General features: G+C 40.0%; 1 protein-coding gene across 1 annotated transcript; it reads left to right on the forward strand.

Moving 5' to 3' along the window:
* Window positions 1-1448: 1448 nt before the first annotated feature.
* Window positions 1449-16186, forward strand: LOC119881999 (NLR family CARD domain-containing protein 3-like). The gene is made up of 14 exons (XM_038692024.1): window positions 1449-2621; window positions 2801-2826; window positions 4541-4880; window positions 5061-5086; window positions 6501-6614; window positions 7095-7190; window positions 8079-8183; window positions 9532-9610; window positions 9763-9991; window positions 11972-13781; window positions 13876-14049; window positions 14210-14383; window positions 14761-14807; window positions 14985-16186. The coding sequence occupies exons 4-14, from the start codon at window positions 5079-5081 to the stop codon at window positions 15524-15526; spliced, it is 3378 nt and encodes a 1125-aa protein (XP_038547952.1). The 5' UTR covers window positions 1449-2621; window positions 2801-2826; window positions 4541-4880; window positions 5061-5078; the 3' UTR covers window positions 15527-16186.
* Window positions 16187-16579: the final 393 nt, after the last annotated feature.

A 16579-nucleotide genomic window follows, 5' to 3' on the forward strand; every position in this document is an offset into this window, starting at 1 on the left:
ATGATCTTCCTTCCTCTCCAGCCCAAGCAGTTAAGGCACACAACACTTTTCTCTACCACTTGGTGAATCCATTCGTGTTTGGGTGTTGATGTTGGCCTCATGAAGATGTTTTCTGGCAGTAAAACATTTCCAAGGCTGCTCTTTATTGGAGTGATGATGATTATATTTCACCATCATAAACCTGCACCACCTGATCTATGGTCTCTCTGCTAGACAGAACTGGTTTCAATTTTGATACACAGGTCATGAGGATTCAGTAATAGATAATCCAGTCTACAATAACACAACACTTTCATTAGAGAACACTTGTGAAGACACGAGTAACCTGAAGCTGCCGCAAACATTCATGGACACAACTTAAGTAAGTGTTACTGATTTGGGGAATTCTATTTGAATTTTTTACGTTTAATTTTCTTTTGGTTTGTTGACCTATAGACAGTGAAAACAATCTTATATAAGATTTTTTCTCAGATGCATTCAGCTAATGATTAATCTCTCTCTTTTCTTTTCTCTGCTTATTTTTTTCACTTATCATCCCAGCAAGAGGTTCATTTCAACATGGAAAGGTACTGTGTGGCATTTTGGATTATTAATAATAGTAACTTTTTGTTGAACTTAGTAATTATTATTAACTGTAATAAGACAAAGATGTTAAAGAGTGGATGGAAAATCACAGCAAAGGTCCAAATAAATAAAAGCATGTGTGGCACTTTGTTTATACATTAGTGCTGTTAAGATTAACATCATAAAAACATTTCTTTGTTGAAAAGATTTCATAGTTGATTATATGGAACAGAAAGGCGACTCTCTGGAGGATTCAGTTACATTTTAATAATTAACCAATACTTCATAAATCAACCTGATATGTGATCTCTGGACTCTGGTCTCTGATATGGCAAAGTTCCATGAGTTTGGACTTTGGTAATAAAGTTATTTTACAGTTGACAGTTTATTTTTATATAGTTTTGGAAGATATACAATAATGTTTAATTGCACTTGCACTGTGGTTGAGGTTTGCCATTGTACTGTGTATGTGAATACATTATATGGTGGTATGAGTAGTGATAGCGCACCCTTCAGTGCTTAGCAAAAGAAAGAAACACATTCTTGAAATCACATACTAACTGAGGATAGGAGGTTCTTACTACCACTGTGAATTCAAAATAATCGACCATGGGAATAGTAGCTGAGAATATGAGTACTTTGGGTACTGGTGCTTGTAGCAGATTTAAAATCAGAATATGTTCAGGCCCCTGTCCTGTCCATTGATAAATATGTACCCTGGTTTTCAGCACAGTGGTGGCAGCTGGCTTTCTTACTCCGGAGTCGTTGGGATCCTTTTTCCAGAACAATTGAGAGCAGTGGCCGAAAGACTCTGTCGATGTCACATAATTTACTCCGTTTCTGTCTTGGAAGTCTCCATGTGTGCTGCCGGTATTTGTCCTGGCGTACATCGTCGCTTATCGGAATCTTCGACTTTTTCTAGCTGAAAAGAAATAGGGCCGCTTTGTAAGGTTCTTCTTCCGAAAAGAAAAATATTTTTTCTGTGAAATGAGCGTTTTGGCGGCGGACATATCGAGGCCTATGGGGCATTACTGCCCCCTACTGGACTGGAGTGTGAGAACACAGTTTGTTTCTTTTCTCTTAATTTGTAGTTACAACAGGCTAGAGTTTTACGTTTCAAATATCACCTGAACAATTGTGGGATGTAGCCTAGCCTAACTATTAGTAGCCTACAACTAGTGTCCTTGAACTTGGCTAATGGAATTGGTTAAATATACTCAAAGACAGGACGGGAACCAAGGGCATCACTTTATGTTAAAAAGTGGTGGGGACATGAGGGAGCAGATTAGGTGCGTGACGATACACTTGGGTCGCAAGACGTGACAGTGCACGAGAATAAGATGAGAAGATTTGTAGCACTAATTAGAAGAAATATTTGATACTGAAAAACAGTATATGAGCGGGGGGCTGGGGGTTGTCCCCCAGAAGATATTGAGCATTAAGCTTGAAATTTCCTGCATTCTGGAGACAGTTCCTGCCCTAATTTATACTGGAAATGATACACCAGATATGAATCAGACAATGAATTGAAATTGTGTTACATTTTATTGCATCTGAAGCAAATGAATGTAAAAAAATTTTCAACATGGAATCTTTGTAACTCTTAAACCACAACAACAATAATTGCTTGGTTTAATTAGTTTCATGACTTGAGATATTTCTACTCTTTCTGCTTTCAGAGTAAAATTAAATGTATATGATCTTCCTTCCTCTCCAGCCCAAGCAGTTAAGGCACACAACACTTTTCTCTACCACTTGGTGAATCCATTCGTGTTTGGGTGTTGATGTTGGCCTCATGAAGATGTTTTCTGGCAGTAAAACATTTCCAAGGCTGCTCTTTATTGGAGTGATGATGATTATATTTCACCATCATAAACCTGCACCACCTGATCTATGGTCTCTCTGCTAGACAGAACTGGTTTCAATTTTGATACACAGGTCATGAGGATTCAGTAATAGATAATCCAGTCTACAATAACACAACACTTTCATTAGAGAACACTTGTGAAGACACGAGTAACCTGAAGCTGCCGCAAACATTCATGGACACAACTTAAGTAAGTGTTACTGATTTGGGGAATTCTATTTGAATTTTTTACGTTTAATTTTCTTTTGGTTTGTTGACCTATAGACAGTGAAAACAATCTTATATAAGATTTTTTTCTCAGATGCATTCAGCTAATGATTAATCTCTCTCTTTTCTTTTCTCTGCTTATTTTTTCACTTATCATCCCAGCAAGAGGTTCATTTCAACATGGAAAGGTACTGTGTGGCATTTTGGATTATTAATAATAGTAACTTTTTGTTGAACTTAGTAATTATTATTAACTGTAATAAGACAAAGATGTTAAAGAGTGGATGGAAAATCACAGCAAAGGTCCAAATAAATAAAAGCATGTGTGGCACTTTGTTTATACATTAGTGCTGTTAAGATTAACATCATAAAAACATTTCTTTGTTGAAAAGATTTCATAGTTGATTATATGGAACAGAAAGGCGACTCTCTGGAGGATTCAGTTACATTTTAATAATTAACCAATACTTCATAAATCAACCTGATATGTGATCTCTGGACTCTGGTCTCTGATATGGCAAAGTTCCATGAGTTTGGACTTTGGTAATAAAGTTATTTTACAGTTGACAGTTTATTTTTATATAGTTTTGGAAGATATACAATAATGTTTAATTGCACTTGCACTGTGGTTGAGGTTTGCCATTGTACTGTGTATGTGAATACATTATATGGTGGTATGAGTAGTGATAGCGCACCCTTCAGTGCTTAGCAAAAGAAAGAAACACATTCTTGAAATCACATACTAACTGAGGATAGGAGGTTCTTACTACCACTGTGAATTCAAAATAATCGACCATGGGAATAGTAGCTGAGAATATGAGTACTTTGGGTACTGGTGCTTGTAGCAGATTTAAAATCAGAATATGTTCAGGCCCCTGTCCTGTCCATTGATAAATATGTACCCTGGTTTTCAGCACAGTGGTGGCAGCTGGCTTTCTTACTCCGGAGTCGTTGGGATCCTTTTTCCAGAACAATTGAGAGCAGTGGCCGAAAGACTCTGTCGATGTCACATAATTTACTCCGTTTCTGTCTTGGAAGTCTCCATGTGTGCTGCCGGTATTTGTCCTGGCGTACATCGTCGCTTATCGGAATCTTCGACTTTTTCTAGCTGAAAAGAAATAGGGCCGCTTTGTAAGGTTCTTCTTCCGAAAAGAAAAATATTTTTTCTGTGAAATGAGCGTTTTGGCGGCGGACATATCGAGGCCTATGGGGCATTACTGCCCCCTACTGGACTGGAGTGTGAGAACACAGTTTGTTTCTTTTCTCTTAATTTGTAGTTACAACAGGCTAGAGTTTTACGTTTCAAATATCACCTGAACAATTGTGGGATGTAGCCTAGCCTAACTATTAGTAGCCTACAACTAGTGTCCTTGAACTTGGCTAATGGAATTGGTTAAATATACTCAAAGACAGGACGGGAACCAAGGGCATCACTTTATGTTAAAAAGTGGTGGGGACATGAGGGAGCAGATTAGGTGCGTGACGATACACTTGGGTCGCAAGACGTGACAGTGCACGAGAATAAGATGAGAAGATTTGTAGCACTAATTAGAAGAAATATTTGATACTGAAAAACAGTATATGAGCGGGGGGCTGGGGGTTGTCCCCCAGAAGATATTGAGCATTAAGCTTGAAATTTCCTGCATTCTGGAGACAGTTCCTGCCCTAATTTATACTGGAAATGATACACCAGATATGAATCAGACAATGAATTGAAATTGTGTTACATTTTATTGCATCTGAAGCAAATGAATGTAAAAAATTTTCAACATGGAATCTTTGTAACTCTTAAACCACAACAACAATAATTGCTTGGTTTAATTAGTTTCATGACTTGAGATATTTCTACTCTTTCTGCTTTCAGAGTAAAATTAAATGTATATGATCTTCCTTCCTCTCCAGCCCAAGCAGTTAAGGCACACAACACTTTTCTCTACCACTTGGTGAATCCATTCGTGTTTGGGTGTTGATGTTGGCCTCATGAAGATGTTTTCTGGCAGTAAAACATTTCCAAGGCTGCTCTTTATTGGAGTGATGATGATTATATTTCACCATCATAAACCTGCACCACCTGATCTATGGTCTCTCTGCTAGACAGAACTGGTTTCAATTTTGATACACAGGTCATGAGGATTCAGTAATAGATAATCCAGTCTACAATAACACAACACTTTCATTAGAGAACACTTGTGAAGACACGAGTAACCTGAAGCTGCCGCAAACATTCATGGACACAACTTAAGTAAGTGTTACTGATTTGGGGAATTCTATTTGAATTTTTTACGTTTAATTTTCTTTTGGTTTGTTGACCTATAGACAGTGAAAACAATCTTATATAAGATTTTTTTCTCAGATGCATTCAGCTAATGATTAATCTCTCTCTTTTCTTTTCTCTGCTTATTTTTTTCACTTATCATCCCAGCAAGAGGTTCATTTCAACATGGAAAGGTACTGTGTGGCATTTTGGATTATTAATAATAGTAACTTTTTGTTGAACTTAGTAATTATTATTAACTGTAATAAGGCAAAGATGTTAAAGAGTGGATGGAAAATCACAGCAAAGGTCCAAATAAATAAAAGCATGTGTGGCACTTTGTTTATACATTAGTGCTGTTAAGATTAACATCATAAAAACATTTCTTTGTTGAAAAGATTTCATAGTTGATTATATGGAACAGAAAGGCGACTCTCTGGAGGATTCAGTTACATTTTAATAATTAACCAATACTTCATAAATCAACCTGATATGTGATCTCTGGACTCTGGTCTCTGATATGGCAAAGTTCCATGAGTTTGGACTTTGGTAATAAAGTTATTTTACAGTTGACAGTTTATTTTATATAGTTTTGGAAGATATACAATAATGTTTAATTGCACTTGCACTGTGGTTGAGGTTTGCCATTGTACTGTGTATGTGAATACATTATATGGTGGTATGAGTAGTGATAGCGCACCCTTCAGTGCTTAGCAAAAGAAAGAAACACATTCTTGAAATCACATACTAACTGAGGATAGGAGGTTCTTACTACCACTGTGAATTCAAAATAATCGACCATGGGAATAGTAGCTGAGAATATGAGTACTTTGGGTACTGGTGCTTGTAGCAGATTTAAAATCAGAATATGTTCAGGCCCCTGTCCTGTCCATTGATAAATATGTACCCTGGTTTTCAGCACAGTGCATATGTGCAAATAAATGGAGGTGCTATGGCTTTGCAGCAGGGCCAGTGGCTGCCTTATGCATTTGGAGGGGTGTTTCTAGAGTTAATGTGCCCCCCCCACACACCAAAAAAACAACAACATAAAAGCCAAAAAAAGTGAGGATTTAGGTTGGTTTGCATTAATAATGGTATTTTTTTTATAAATATTAATAAAATAGTATATTTTACAGTGTTTCTATAGTTGTTTTTTGAACACCCTACAGAACACATTAAGGTATAGTAAACTATACCTTAACTAGATCACCATAGCCAACACAATAGTAGCCTATTACTATAATCATTTTCTATAGTGAATTCCAAAAACACATATATAGTACTACAGTAATACTGATATATATGATTTAATTCTTGCATGTCAATCGGTGACCTTTGGAGGGTGAGGTCCGTTTCAATTGAAATGGGTGAAACACTGCTTAAGCTGCCACTGTGCAGGGCTCAGCAATGCAAAATCATCAGTTCACTAGCTCAGCTCAGTTTCTATTGACAAATGAAAATGACTGACAGTTAGCATATGTTCAGCAAGTTCTCCAGAAATTCTGTGCCTTCCCATGACTTGCTCCACAACGAATAATGAGCTATGTTGGGCTATTTTTGTCATTTGGTGCCTTTATCTTCGATAATAATTTTGCATCTGTTGATCAGAATCCAGCAGGACAGATCAGACTCTTCTGAACCCAGGCATCTGCCAATGCACAGTGACCATGCAAAGGGGGGCCTTGATCATCTTACAGATAGGCACCCTTCTTTAGAAAAGAAGTAAGTGTCATGTTCATTGTGATCAAATGTTACTGAGGTGCTTATCTAGTACATAGAGTCATCATACTGCATTTCAAAATTGCTCCTCTTTACATAAAACGTTAATAAGTATGACTCTATGGAGCAATTTCAGATTGCATGTACTCCCCATCCAAAATTGTACTTAGGTGTGGATGTGAGTGTGTATGGTTGTCTGTCTATGTGTGGCCCTGCGATGGACTGGCGAACTGTCCAGGGTCCCACTTCTGACACCATATGCGGCCAAAGGCCTTTCGCCCAATGTCAGCTGGGATTGGCTCCAGCCCCCCACAACCCTGTACGTAGGATAAGCGGTTGACGATGGATGGATGGAAGGAATTTGGGGTTGAAATTAATTTGCTTTGTTGATAATTTTTTAGTATCAGTCCAGTTCTAGTGAAGGGTTTGTTGTTATCTGACTCTCAGACCACTGTTTCTCTCCTCTACTTCTCTGTCAATCAGCATTCAGCATGAGCGACCAGACTCACCTGTACCCAGTGACCATTCAATAGGCGGCCTGATTGACTTCAAAGGCAGTTGTGATTCTTTGAAAAAGAGGTAAGTTTTACATGCATCAAAGTGTTACTAATGTTCCTATTCAAATAATTAATACACATGCCAATTTTTTCTTAGAATACATGTACAGATTTCTCGTATAATGAAACTTTGCTTGTAGTTTTGGAAAGAGCGCATAAAGGTACTTGTTTACTGGTCATGCTTCATACTTTATTATCAGCAGGTGGTAAAGGTACAATTTTACAACTGATAATAAAATACTTGGACTTGTTTTGAGACTTTGTTTATGACAAGTAGTACTAGTCTAACCACCATGTTGGCCTCTCCCCCTGGTGACCAGACTCACCCAGCTGTGTGACCATGAAAGACCATTCAATAGGTGGCCTGATTGATTTTAAAGATCAATGTCATTCTTTGAAAAAGAGATAAGTTTGATGAGTACCAAAGTGATTACTTTTTCCAAAATTGCTCCTCTTTACATATGTATATATGGTAAATTCTGTCAGCTATTAAAACAGTATTCCAGGTACATATTGGAGGACACCAAATTTTAAGGCAGCGGAGGCTGAAATATCCTGACATTTAGGCCCTAGAATGGGACAAGCTTCATAAACACTGGATCCTACATTTCCCATAATACAATTCAGTAGCATCATTGAGCTCCATGCCTGTTTAACTCCCATACCTTTTAAACTCACCCCCCCAAGTTTGTAATGTAGGCTTTATGCTACATATGTGAGGCCCCAAGACCAAGTCAAGAGAGAAAGCTCCCTTGACAGCACACAAGACAACTGTTTCCACAGAATGACACTGATGTTTTTGTGCCTCAACTGAAATAACAAAATACTGAAGGGATTGTTTTATCAGAAAAAATAAATTTGTTCTGATTGTCAGTTGTTCACCCTGGTGCTCCTCACCTCTGTCAATCAGCCTCCAGGATAAGAAACCAGACTCACCCAGCTCTGTGTTCATGAGTGACCAATCAATAGGTGGTCTGATCGATTTTAAAGATCAACACCATGCATCTGAAAATATGTAAGTATTGTTAAGCATTAAAATATCACTGTATTAATCTGCTTTTGATAATCCAGTAAAGATTGTGATTGTATGTGAACCCTTTGGAATTACCTGGATTTCTACATAAATTGGTCATAAAGTGTGATCTGATCTTCAAGTCACAACAATAGACAAACACTGTCTGTTTAACCTAATAACACACAATATGTTTTTATGTTTTTACTAAACAAACCGTGTTAACATTCAAAGTGCAGGGTGGAAAAGTATGTAGGCTAATGACATCTCCAAAAGCTAACTGGGGTCAGGAGTCAGACAACCTGGAGTCCAATCAATGAAATGAGATTGTAGGTGTTGGTTAGAGCTGCCTGGCCCTATAAAAAACAGACACCAATTTTAATTGCCTGATGTGAACCATGCCTTTAACAAAATAGCTCTCGGGAGACCTAGGATTAAGAATGGTTGACTTGCATGAAGCTGGAAAGGGTTACAAAAGTAGGCCTATTTATAAAAGCCTTGATGTTCAACAGTCCATGGTAAGACAAATTGGTGATAAATGGAGAAAGTTCAGCACTGTTGCTACTCTCCTAGGAGTGGCCATCCTGCAAAGATGACTGCATAAGCACAGCACAGAATGCTCAATAAGGTTAAGAAGGAAGCCACTCCTTTCCAAAAAAACATTGCTGCACGTCTGAAGTTTGCAAATGAGCACCTGGACAGATGAAACCAAAATTTAATTGTTTGGAAGAAACACACAACCCTATGTGTGGAGGAAAAAAGGCCCAGCACACCAACTTCAAAACCTTGTTCCAAGTGTGAAGTATAGTGGAAGGGGAATCATGGTTTGGGGTTGCTTCTCTGCCACAGGGTCTGGAAGAGTTGCTATCATTTACATTACATTTATTCATTTTAGCTGACGCTTTTATCCATCGATATGATATGATGTAAGTCGCTTTGGAAGTGAAAGGACTGAGTCGCTTTGGATTCACACAAGACATCCCAAGAATATTGCTGAACTGAAAGAGTTTTGTAAAGGGGAATGGTCCAGAATTCCTCCTGACCTTTGTTCAGGTCTGATCTGCAACTATAGGGAAATGTTTGGTTGAGGTTATTGCTGCCAAAGGATGGTCAACCATTTATTAAATCCAAGGGTTCATATACTTTTCCACCCTGCACTGTGAATGTTTACACGGTGTGTTGAATATATACATCAAAACATACAACTGTTTGTGTGGTATTCCTTTAAGCAGACTGTGTTTGTTTATTGTTGTCACTTAGATGAAGATCATATCACATTTTATGTAGAAATCCAGGTAATTCCAAAGGGTTTACATTATTTTTCCTTCAACTTTATATGTCACATTTTCAGAGTCCCCCAGGGAGGATCAGAGACTACCAGTGGTGACCCTGCCCACAAGCTTCAAACAGATCTGGAGTCCAGATTTATGGTATGTAAATGTAATGAGAAACAAAATGCAACAGTCATCACCAACTCAATGCTCAACAATCAATCCGTGCTACAATTTCTGAAAGGCAATTGATGCCATGTGGTTGCAATGTTGTGTTTCACAAGTTTATTTTCCATGTTATTATGTTGCAGCTGCTTGAAGAGACTATTATCACGTTTGTGAAGAATGAGCTGAAAACCTTTCAAATGGTTCTCAGTCCAGATAAAGTTGAAGATTCGAACGGTCAGAAGAAAAAGGAAGACTCAGTGGACAGTGAGGAGGAAGAGCAGAGGAGGAGCAGCAGAGAGGCCTTTCTCACAATCGCACTGTGCTTCCTGAGGAAAATGAAGCAGGATGACCTGGCTGACTCTCTGCAGAGCAGTAAGATATTTAATATGGTGGAAATGGTGGAAAAAGAGAAGAGATATGTGATATTTATATAGCATCAAGTAAAATACATCAAGTAAAACCTATAATCACTTAGGTGACACAGTAAATTATATCAATTTGTTATTGGCTCCACAAAAAATAGTTCTCCCAACTATTGCAAAGAAATTCTACATTTGCATTAATAGTGAAACCAGTGAAATGTGGTTCAGTGATAGTGTTAGCAGTTAGCTGCTGAAAAACGGCAAGCAAGCGAGATCAGCCCCAGGCGTCTGGGATGAATTAACTGACATTATCTACTCAAGACAGTATTTTGCTATGTTAGCTAGCCAGTAATTTGTCCATGTTAGCAAGCTAACATTAGCTAACTTTAGCCTGCTAAAAACACTATATAACAATATATTTCATATGCTTTGCAGTAATGTTAGCTTTGACTTTAGACTTTGTGTTCTGTATCGTGGTGGGTGCCGGTCATTTGTTAATGTTAGCGGATTCCATTTCTAAGCTAACGTTAACTACACACTAGCTGTTTCTCAATACCGAGTTCCCCAAGTTCAGACTGTCACTATATTCCCGCATAAAAACTCTTAAAACTGCATTCCGTGACACAGTAACAGCAGAATTATAACTTATAGTTAGTTATAGTTTTCTCCTCCGACATTTCCACTTTTTGGCAGCAAAATGCATTCTGGGATACCTGGCTATACGAAGTCCACACAAGTCACCACCGAAGCAGGTTTGGTAAAACGGGCAGAGCGGGAACACATCCGGGTATTTGACTGTATTTGGCTAGATGCGGACTTTTGAATTGGAATGGTACTTGGGCTGTGACTGATGATGTTTCACAAGTCCTAAATAACAGAAAAGAACGCAGACTGAGAAACAGCTACTGTTGAAGCTGTAGGGGAGCTGAAGAGGAGAGCTCGCATAAAAAATCACATCCTTGGGTTTTCACTGAAAAGCTGTCCTGAGTCCTAAACATAGAAATCAGTCCACAGGCTGTTACAGGCAACTGAGAAAGTGTGGAAGTTCTCAATTTTTATGTTATGTTATATTCCGTTCACAAATTGACATTACAAAGCAATTAATACATATGAAATGCTGCATTCTTACAAGTGCATAAGATTGAGCCTTTAAGATTGAGTTCACATGCGTTTCTTCACTGGGAGGAATATGCCATTTCCAACTGACTAAGGGTCAACTGACTAATCAAACTAGCTAGCTAATGTGGGGCTAGTATTGCCAAGTAGTTGGTGTAGTGCAGTTAATGGAGGGCCGGTGTGCTAATTTGCGATTGTGAAAGTTTAGGCTATTAAATCTCCAGTTTCAGCCATTAGTGACAAAATATTTGTCAGACAAATCCAATAGGCATACTACTTTCAGAAGAACAGTGGTTCAATATTGCTTACCTCAAAGCAGAAAAGATGTGTACTCTGCTCTAAAGCAGAGGAGCACTGCATCTTTGCTCAACGTCAGTACTCATTGAATGCCTTGTCCAATGACTGTAATGGAACTATCATACTGATAAGGTTATTTAAGTGACAACCCAAGGATGTGATTTTTTTATGAGATATACTGTAGACGCTGATGTGACATTGTGCTGTGTGATGCAAGTGGCCTTTTATTGTGGCCAGCCTAAGGCAGACCTGTGCAATACTCATGCTTCATGCTGTCTGATCAGCATCTTGATATGCCACACCTGTGTGGTGGATGGATTATCTCGGCAAAGGAGAAATGCTCACTGACACAGATATTGACGTTTGTGAACAATATTTGAGAGAAATAGGCCTTTTGTGTACATAGAGAAAGTCTTAGATCTTTGAGTTCAGCTCATGATGAATGGGGCAAAAACAAAAGTGTTGCATTTATAATTTTGTTCAGTGTACATTCATCCTTAATGTGAAAATGTACGGTAGCCTATCTGCTTCCCACGCAAAGTTCACATTTACTTTTTTCTTCTGTTTGTTCTTTCAGAAGCTGTGGTTCCTATTTGCCAACAAAAGCTCAAATCTCACCTGAAAGAGAAATTCCACAGTTTTTTTGAGGGAGTTACTAAAGCAGGAAACATCACACCTCTGAATGACATTTACACAGAGCTCTACATTACAGAGGGAGGGTGTGGAGAGGTCAATGACGAACATGAGATCAGACAGATTGAAACATCATCCATGAAGCAATCAAGACCAGACACTATGATCAAATGTGAAGACATCTTCCAACCATTACCTGGCAGAGCTCATCAGCCAATCAGAACGGTGCTGACAAAGGGAGTGGCTGGCATAGGGAAAACAGTCTTAACACACAAGTTCACTCTGGACTGGGCTGAAGACAAAGCCAACCACAACATTCAGTTCACATTTCCATTCACTTTCAAAGAACTGAATCTGCTGAGTGGAAAAAAGTACAGCTTGGTTGAACTTCTTCATCTCTTCTTTACTTGGACCAAAGAAGCAGACATTTACAAATTTGACAAGTTTAATGTTTTGTTCATCTTTGACGGTCTGGATGAGTGTCGACTTCCTCTAGACTTCCACACCAATGAGATCCTGACTGACGTTACAAAGCCGAGCACAGTGGACGTGCTGCTGACGAACCTCATCGCTGGGAAACTGCTTCCCTCTGCTCACCTCTGGATAACCACACGACCCGCAGCAGCCAATCAGATCCCTCCTGAGTGTGTTGACATGGTGACAGAGGTGAGAGGGTTCACTGACCCACAGAAGGAGGAGTACTTCAGGAAGAGATTCAGAGAAGAGGAGCAGGCCAGCAGAATAATCTCCCACATCAAGACATCACGAAGCCTCCACATCATGTGCCACATCCCGGTCTTCTGCTGCATCACTGCCTCGGTTTTAGACCATGTACTGAGAGAAAATGAAAATGGGAAGTTCCCCAAGACCCTGACTGATATGTACATCCACTTTCTGGTGGTTCAGTCAAAAATAGGAAATGTCAAATATCGCGGAGGAGCTGAGACAAATACACTCTGGAACACCGAGACGAGCAAGATCATCATGTCTCTGGGAAAACTGGCTTTTGAGCAGCTGCAGAAAGGCAACTTGATTTTCTATGAATCAGACCTGATAGCATGCGGCATTGATATCAGGGCAGCCTCAGTGTACTCAGGGGTGTTCACACAGATCTTTAAAGAGGAGTGTGGGCTGTACCAGGACATGGTATTCTGCTTTGTCCATCTGAGCTTTCAGGAGTTTCTGGCTGCTCTCTATGTCTTTGCCACATTCACCAACACTGGTGTCAATCTACTGTCAGAACCACAATCAAGATCCTGGTGGTGGCTTAAGCTATTAACATTCAGATCAACCGAAAAAACGATCTTCCAGACTGCAGTGGACAATGCCTTACAGAGTCCAAATGGACACCTGGATATGTTCCTCCGCTTCCTCCTGGGTTTCTCACTGGAGACCAATCAGACTCTTCTACGAGGTCTGTTGAAACAGACAGAATGTGGCTCATATGTCAATCATGAGACAGTACACTACATCAAGGAAAAGATCCGGGATCATCCGTCACCAGAGAGGTGCATCAATCTGTTCCACTGTTTGAATGAGCTGAATGATCATTCTCTAGTGGAGGAGATCCAACAGTGCCTCAGTTCAGGAAGTCTCTCCACAGACAAGCTCTCTCCTGCTCAGTGGTCAGCTCTGGTCTTCATCTTACTGTCATCAGAGAAAGACCTGGAAGTGTTTGACTTGAGGAAATACTCTGCTTCAGAGGAAGGTCTCCTGAGGCTGCTGCCAGTGGTCCACATCTCCAGAATTTCTCTGTAGGAACACTGCTAACCAAATAATGTACATTAAACAAGACTTTTTACATAAGATAAACTAAAAGATACATTGTTTGTATTCATGCTTTCTCAGGTTGAACGACTGTTACTTGTCAGAGAGAAGCTGTGAAGTTCTGGCATCAGTTCTTAGCTCCAAAACCTCTAGTCTTAGAGAGCTGGACATGAGTAACAACAATCTGCAGGATTCAGGAGTGAAGCTACTCTCTGCTGGACTAGGGAGTCCACAATGTAGACTGGAATCTCTGAGGTCAGTGTCCTATGATCTAAAAAACAAAAAAACAAAACTGTTTCTGTGTCCTGAGTCTGTGTCAAGCACAAGTCTTACTGGTCAAGATCTCCTAGGTAGGATTCAGAAACTCCTTAAGATCCAGCGGAACAAAATAATGTGTTGCTATTTGTGTTGGTAGACTGTCAGGCTGTCTGGTCACAGAGGAAGGCTGTGCTGCCCTGGCCTCAGCTTTGAGCAGTAACCCCTCCCATTTGAGAGAGCTGGACCTGAGCTACAACCATCCAGGTGACTCAGGCATGAAGCTGCTCTCCGCTGTCCTGGAGGATCCACGCTCGCAATTAACTACTCTCAGGTATGGACAGACTTCCTGCCAGGCACTTATTCCATCATTTATGAGTTGCCTACAATGGTCACAATCACTGCGTCAACAGGCCTTTTCGCTGGTGACTTTCTCATGTTTGTTTCGGGGGATCCCCAAGCCCTCCAAGGCCAGAAGGGTGTGATCACTCTAGCATTTCCATTCTAACGTCACCCTGTAGTCTGCCCTACAGGGAAAGAGGTATCCATTCTAGCCGCCCAAATCACCTCTACTGGCTAATTTTAGTATTTTATTGTTCCATTTTCTTTGTGATTGGGCGCTTGCTGCACATGTAGGTCTCACAGATGTGTCCCACCTTTCTGACATTGTTTTTAATAAATGAGAATTTGACTTCTATTTCTCTTCCCCAGTGTGGAACATGGTGGAGTGGAGAGGCTGAAGTCAGGTCCCAGAAAGTGTAAGTGTGTGTTTATCTACCTTGATTCATAAAAAAAAAGCACCGTTCCAGTTTTTCTTGTAAGGTTGCTGGCTGATATGTGACTTTAGAGTGTTTGTCAAACTGTCAATACATAAATCGATGTATGGATTGTAAAGGGTGTAAAGTGATGGTGCGTGCTCTTATTCTCCCCACCAGACGCCTGTGACCTCACACTGGACCCAAACACAGCAAACAGGAAGCTCTCTCTGTCCGAGGACAACAGAAAGGTGACAGAGGTGTTGGAGAAGCTGCCGTACCCTGAGCATCCAGAGAGATTTCACCACTGGAAGCAGGTCCTGTGTAGAGAAGGTCTGACTGGGCGCTGTTACTGGGAGGTGGACTGGAAAGGATGGGTTAATATTGGAGTGGCATACAAAGGAATCAAAAGGAAAGGAGAGGATGACGACTGCTGGATCGGACAGAACGGCAAGTCCTGGAGTCTGTTACGCTGTGATAATAGTTACTCCGCCTGCCACAAAAACCGAAGAGCAGTCATACCCATCCACCCCTCCTTTGACGCCGGCAGAGTAGCAGTGTATCTGGACTGGCCTGCTGGCACTCTGTCCTTCTACAGAGTCTCCTCTGACACGCTGATCCACCTCCACACCTTCCACTGCACATTCACTGAACCCCTCTATCCTGCGTTCGGGTTTGAATCATTCAAGTGTGTATCATCAGTTTATCTCTGTCAGATATAAAACGAGGTAGAGCAAAGGCGTCACTTTGTTTTGAAAAGTGGTGGGGACACGGGCTCAGATAAGGGGTGCGAAGAGACTCTTAGTTCGCGAGATGTCACGATACACGATATTAGGTTCACCAGAACGTGACGAAGAGATTCTTAAACAGTGTTTTAAAGATATCTTCCATACCAAGATACATGAGGTCTGTGGGGACCTCCGCCAGGAAATTTTGATCATTAAACACTTAATCTCCTGCATTCTGGTGGAAATATATTTATTTAAAAGGAAACAAAATATTATCGAATATACTGCAGTGCAGCTGTCAAGCATTGTGTTGCTTTCAGATCTCTGTCATGTAATATCATCCCTGCTGAGGCAACACATATGTAGGCATGATTTAGTCTTACATCCTCTTGTCATTTCAAAGAGAGAACCGAAAACTTGGCCAAAAACGAACTGTGTCAAGAAGTTTTTAAAATTACTGATTGGGTCATTTTATAATCAGTAGCTTGTTTGTTTTTTTTAGCTTAAGTTGCTGTTTTTTTGGCAATGCACATTTGTTTCTTCAACACAACGTACGAAGTGGGGTTTGTTTTTAGCATACCCCCCACCCAGCCCCTCTTAATGCAGCGAAGACCCATTTACTCTTAATCACTTCATACATCTTTGTCCGGAATGGATAACTTTCGGAATATCAAAAAAGCTACATGTAAGTGTACCCAAGAGACATTCTAGACAACTTGACACATACATAAGCTTTACTCCTCCCAACTGTAACTAAGTCAGGTCTGGGGAATTAGCCTTTTTAGTTTGTAATGGCCCTGGTCTTCTAGAGGTTAGTAATAGTAAATTCCCAGTCTATGTTGGGTACGGATGGCAGCTAATGAAACGCGCGTGTCTTCTATCAAGCACTATGTAATTTGCAGGTTTTTTTGCATTTAATCAAATCTGTTGTTGGATTACTCTACTTTAGATTAAATCATATTTGATACTATGTGGAACATACCAGTGAGTACAGTACATCTGTGGGAAATAAAACCAAGACACCAGGAATGCCTCAGAAGGCATAAA

This window comes from Micropterus salmoides, unplaced genomic scaffold (genome assembly GCF_014851395.1).
Source record: "Micropterus salmoides isolate LMB-PRFRI ecotype aquatic unplaced genomic scaffold, ASM1485139v1 Ms_hic_scaffold_10, whole genome shotgun sequence".
Classification (NCBI taxonomy): Eukaryota; Metazoa; Chordata; class Actinopteri; order Centrarchiformes; family Centrarchidae; genus Micropterus; species Micropterus salmoides.

Coding starts and splice junctions, on each gene's coding strand:
- LOC119881999 (XM_038692024.1), top strand. Junction 14,050..14,209: donor TGTAGACTGGAATCTCTGAG/GTCAGTGTCCTA, acceptor TTGTGTTGGTAG/ACTGTCAGGCTGTCTGGTCA. Junction 14,808..14,984: donor GAAGTCAGGTCCCAGAAAGT/GTAAGTGTGTGT, acceptor TCTCCCCACCAG/ACGCCTGTGACCTCACACTG.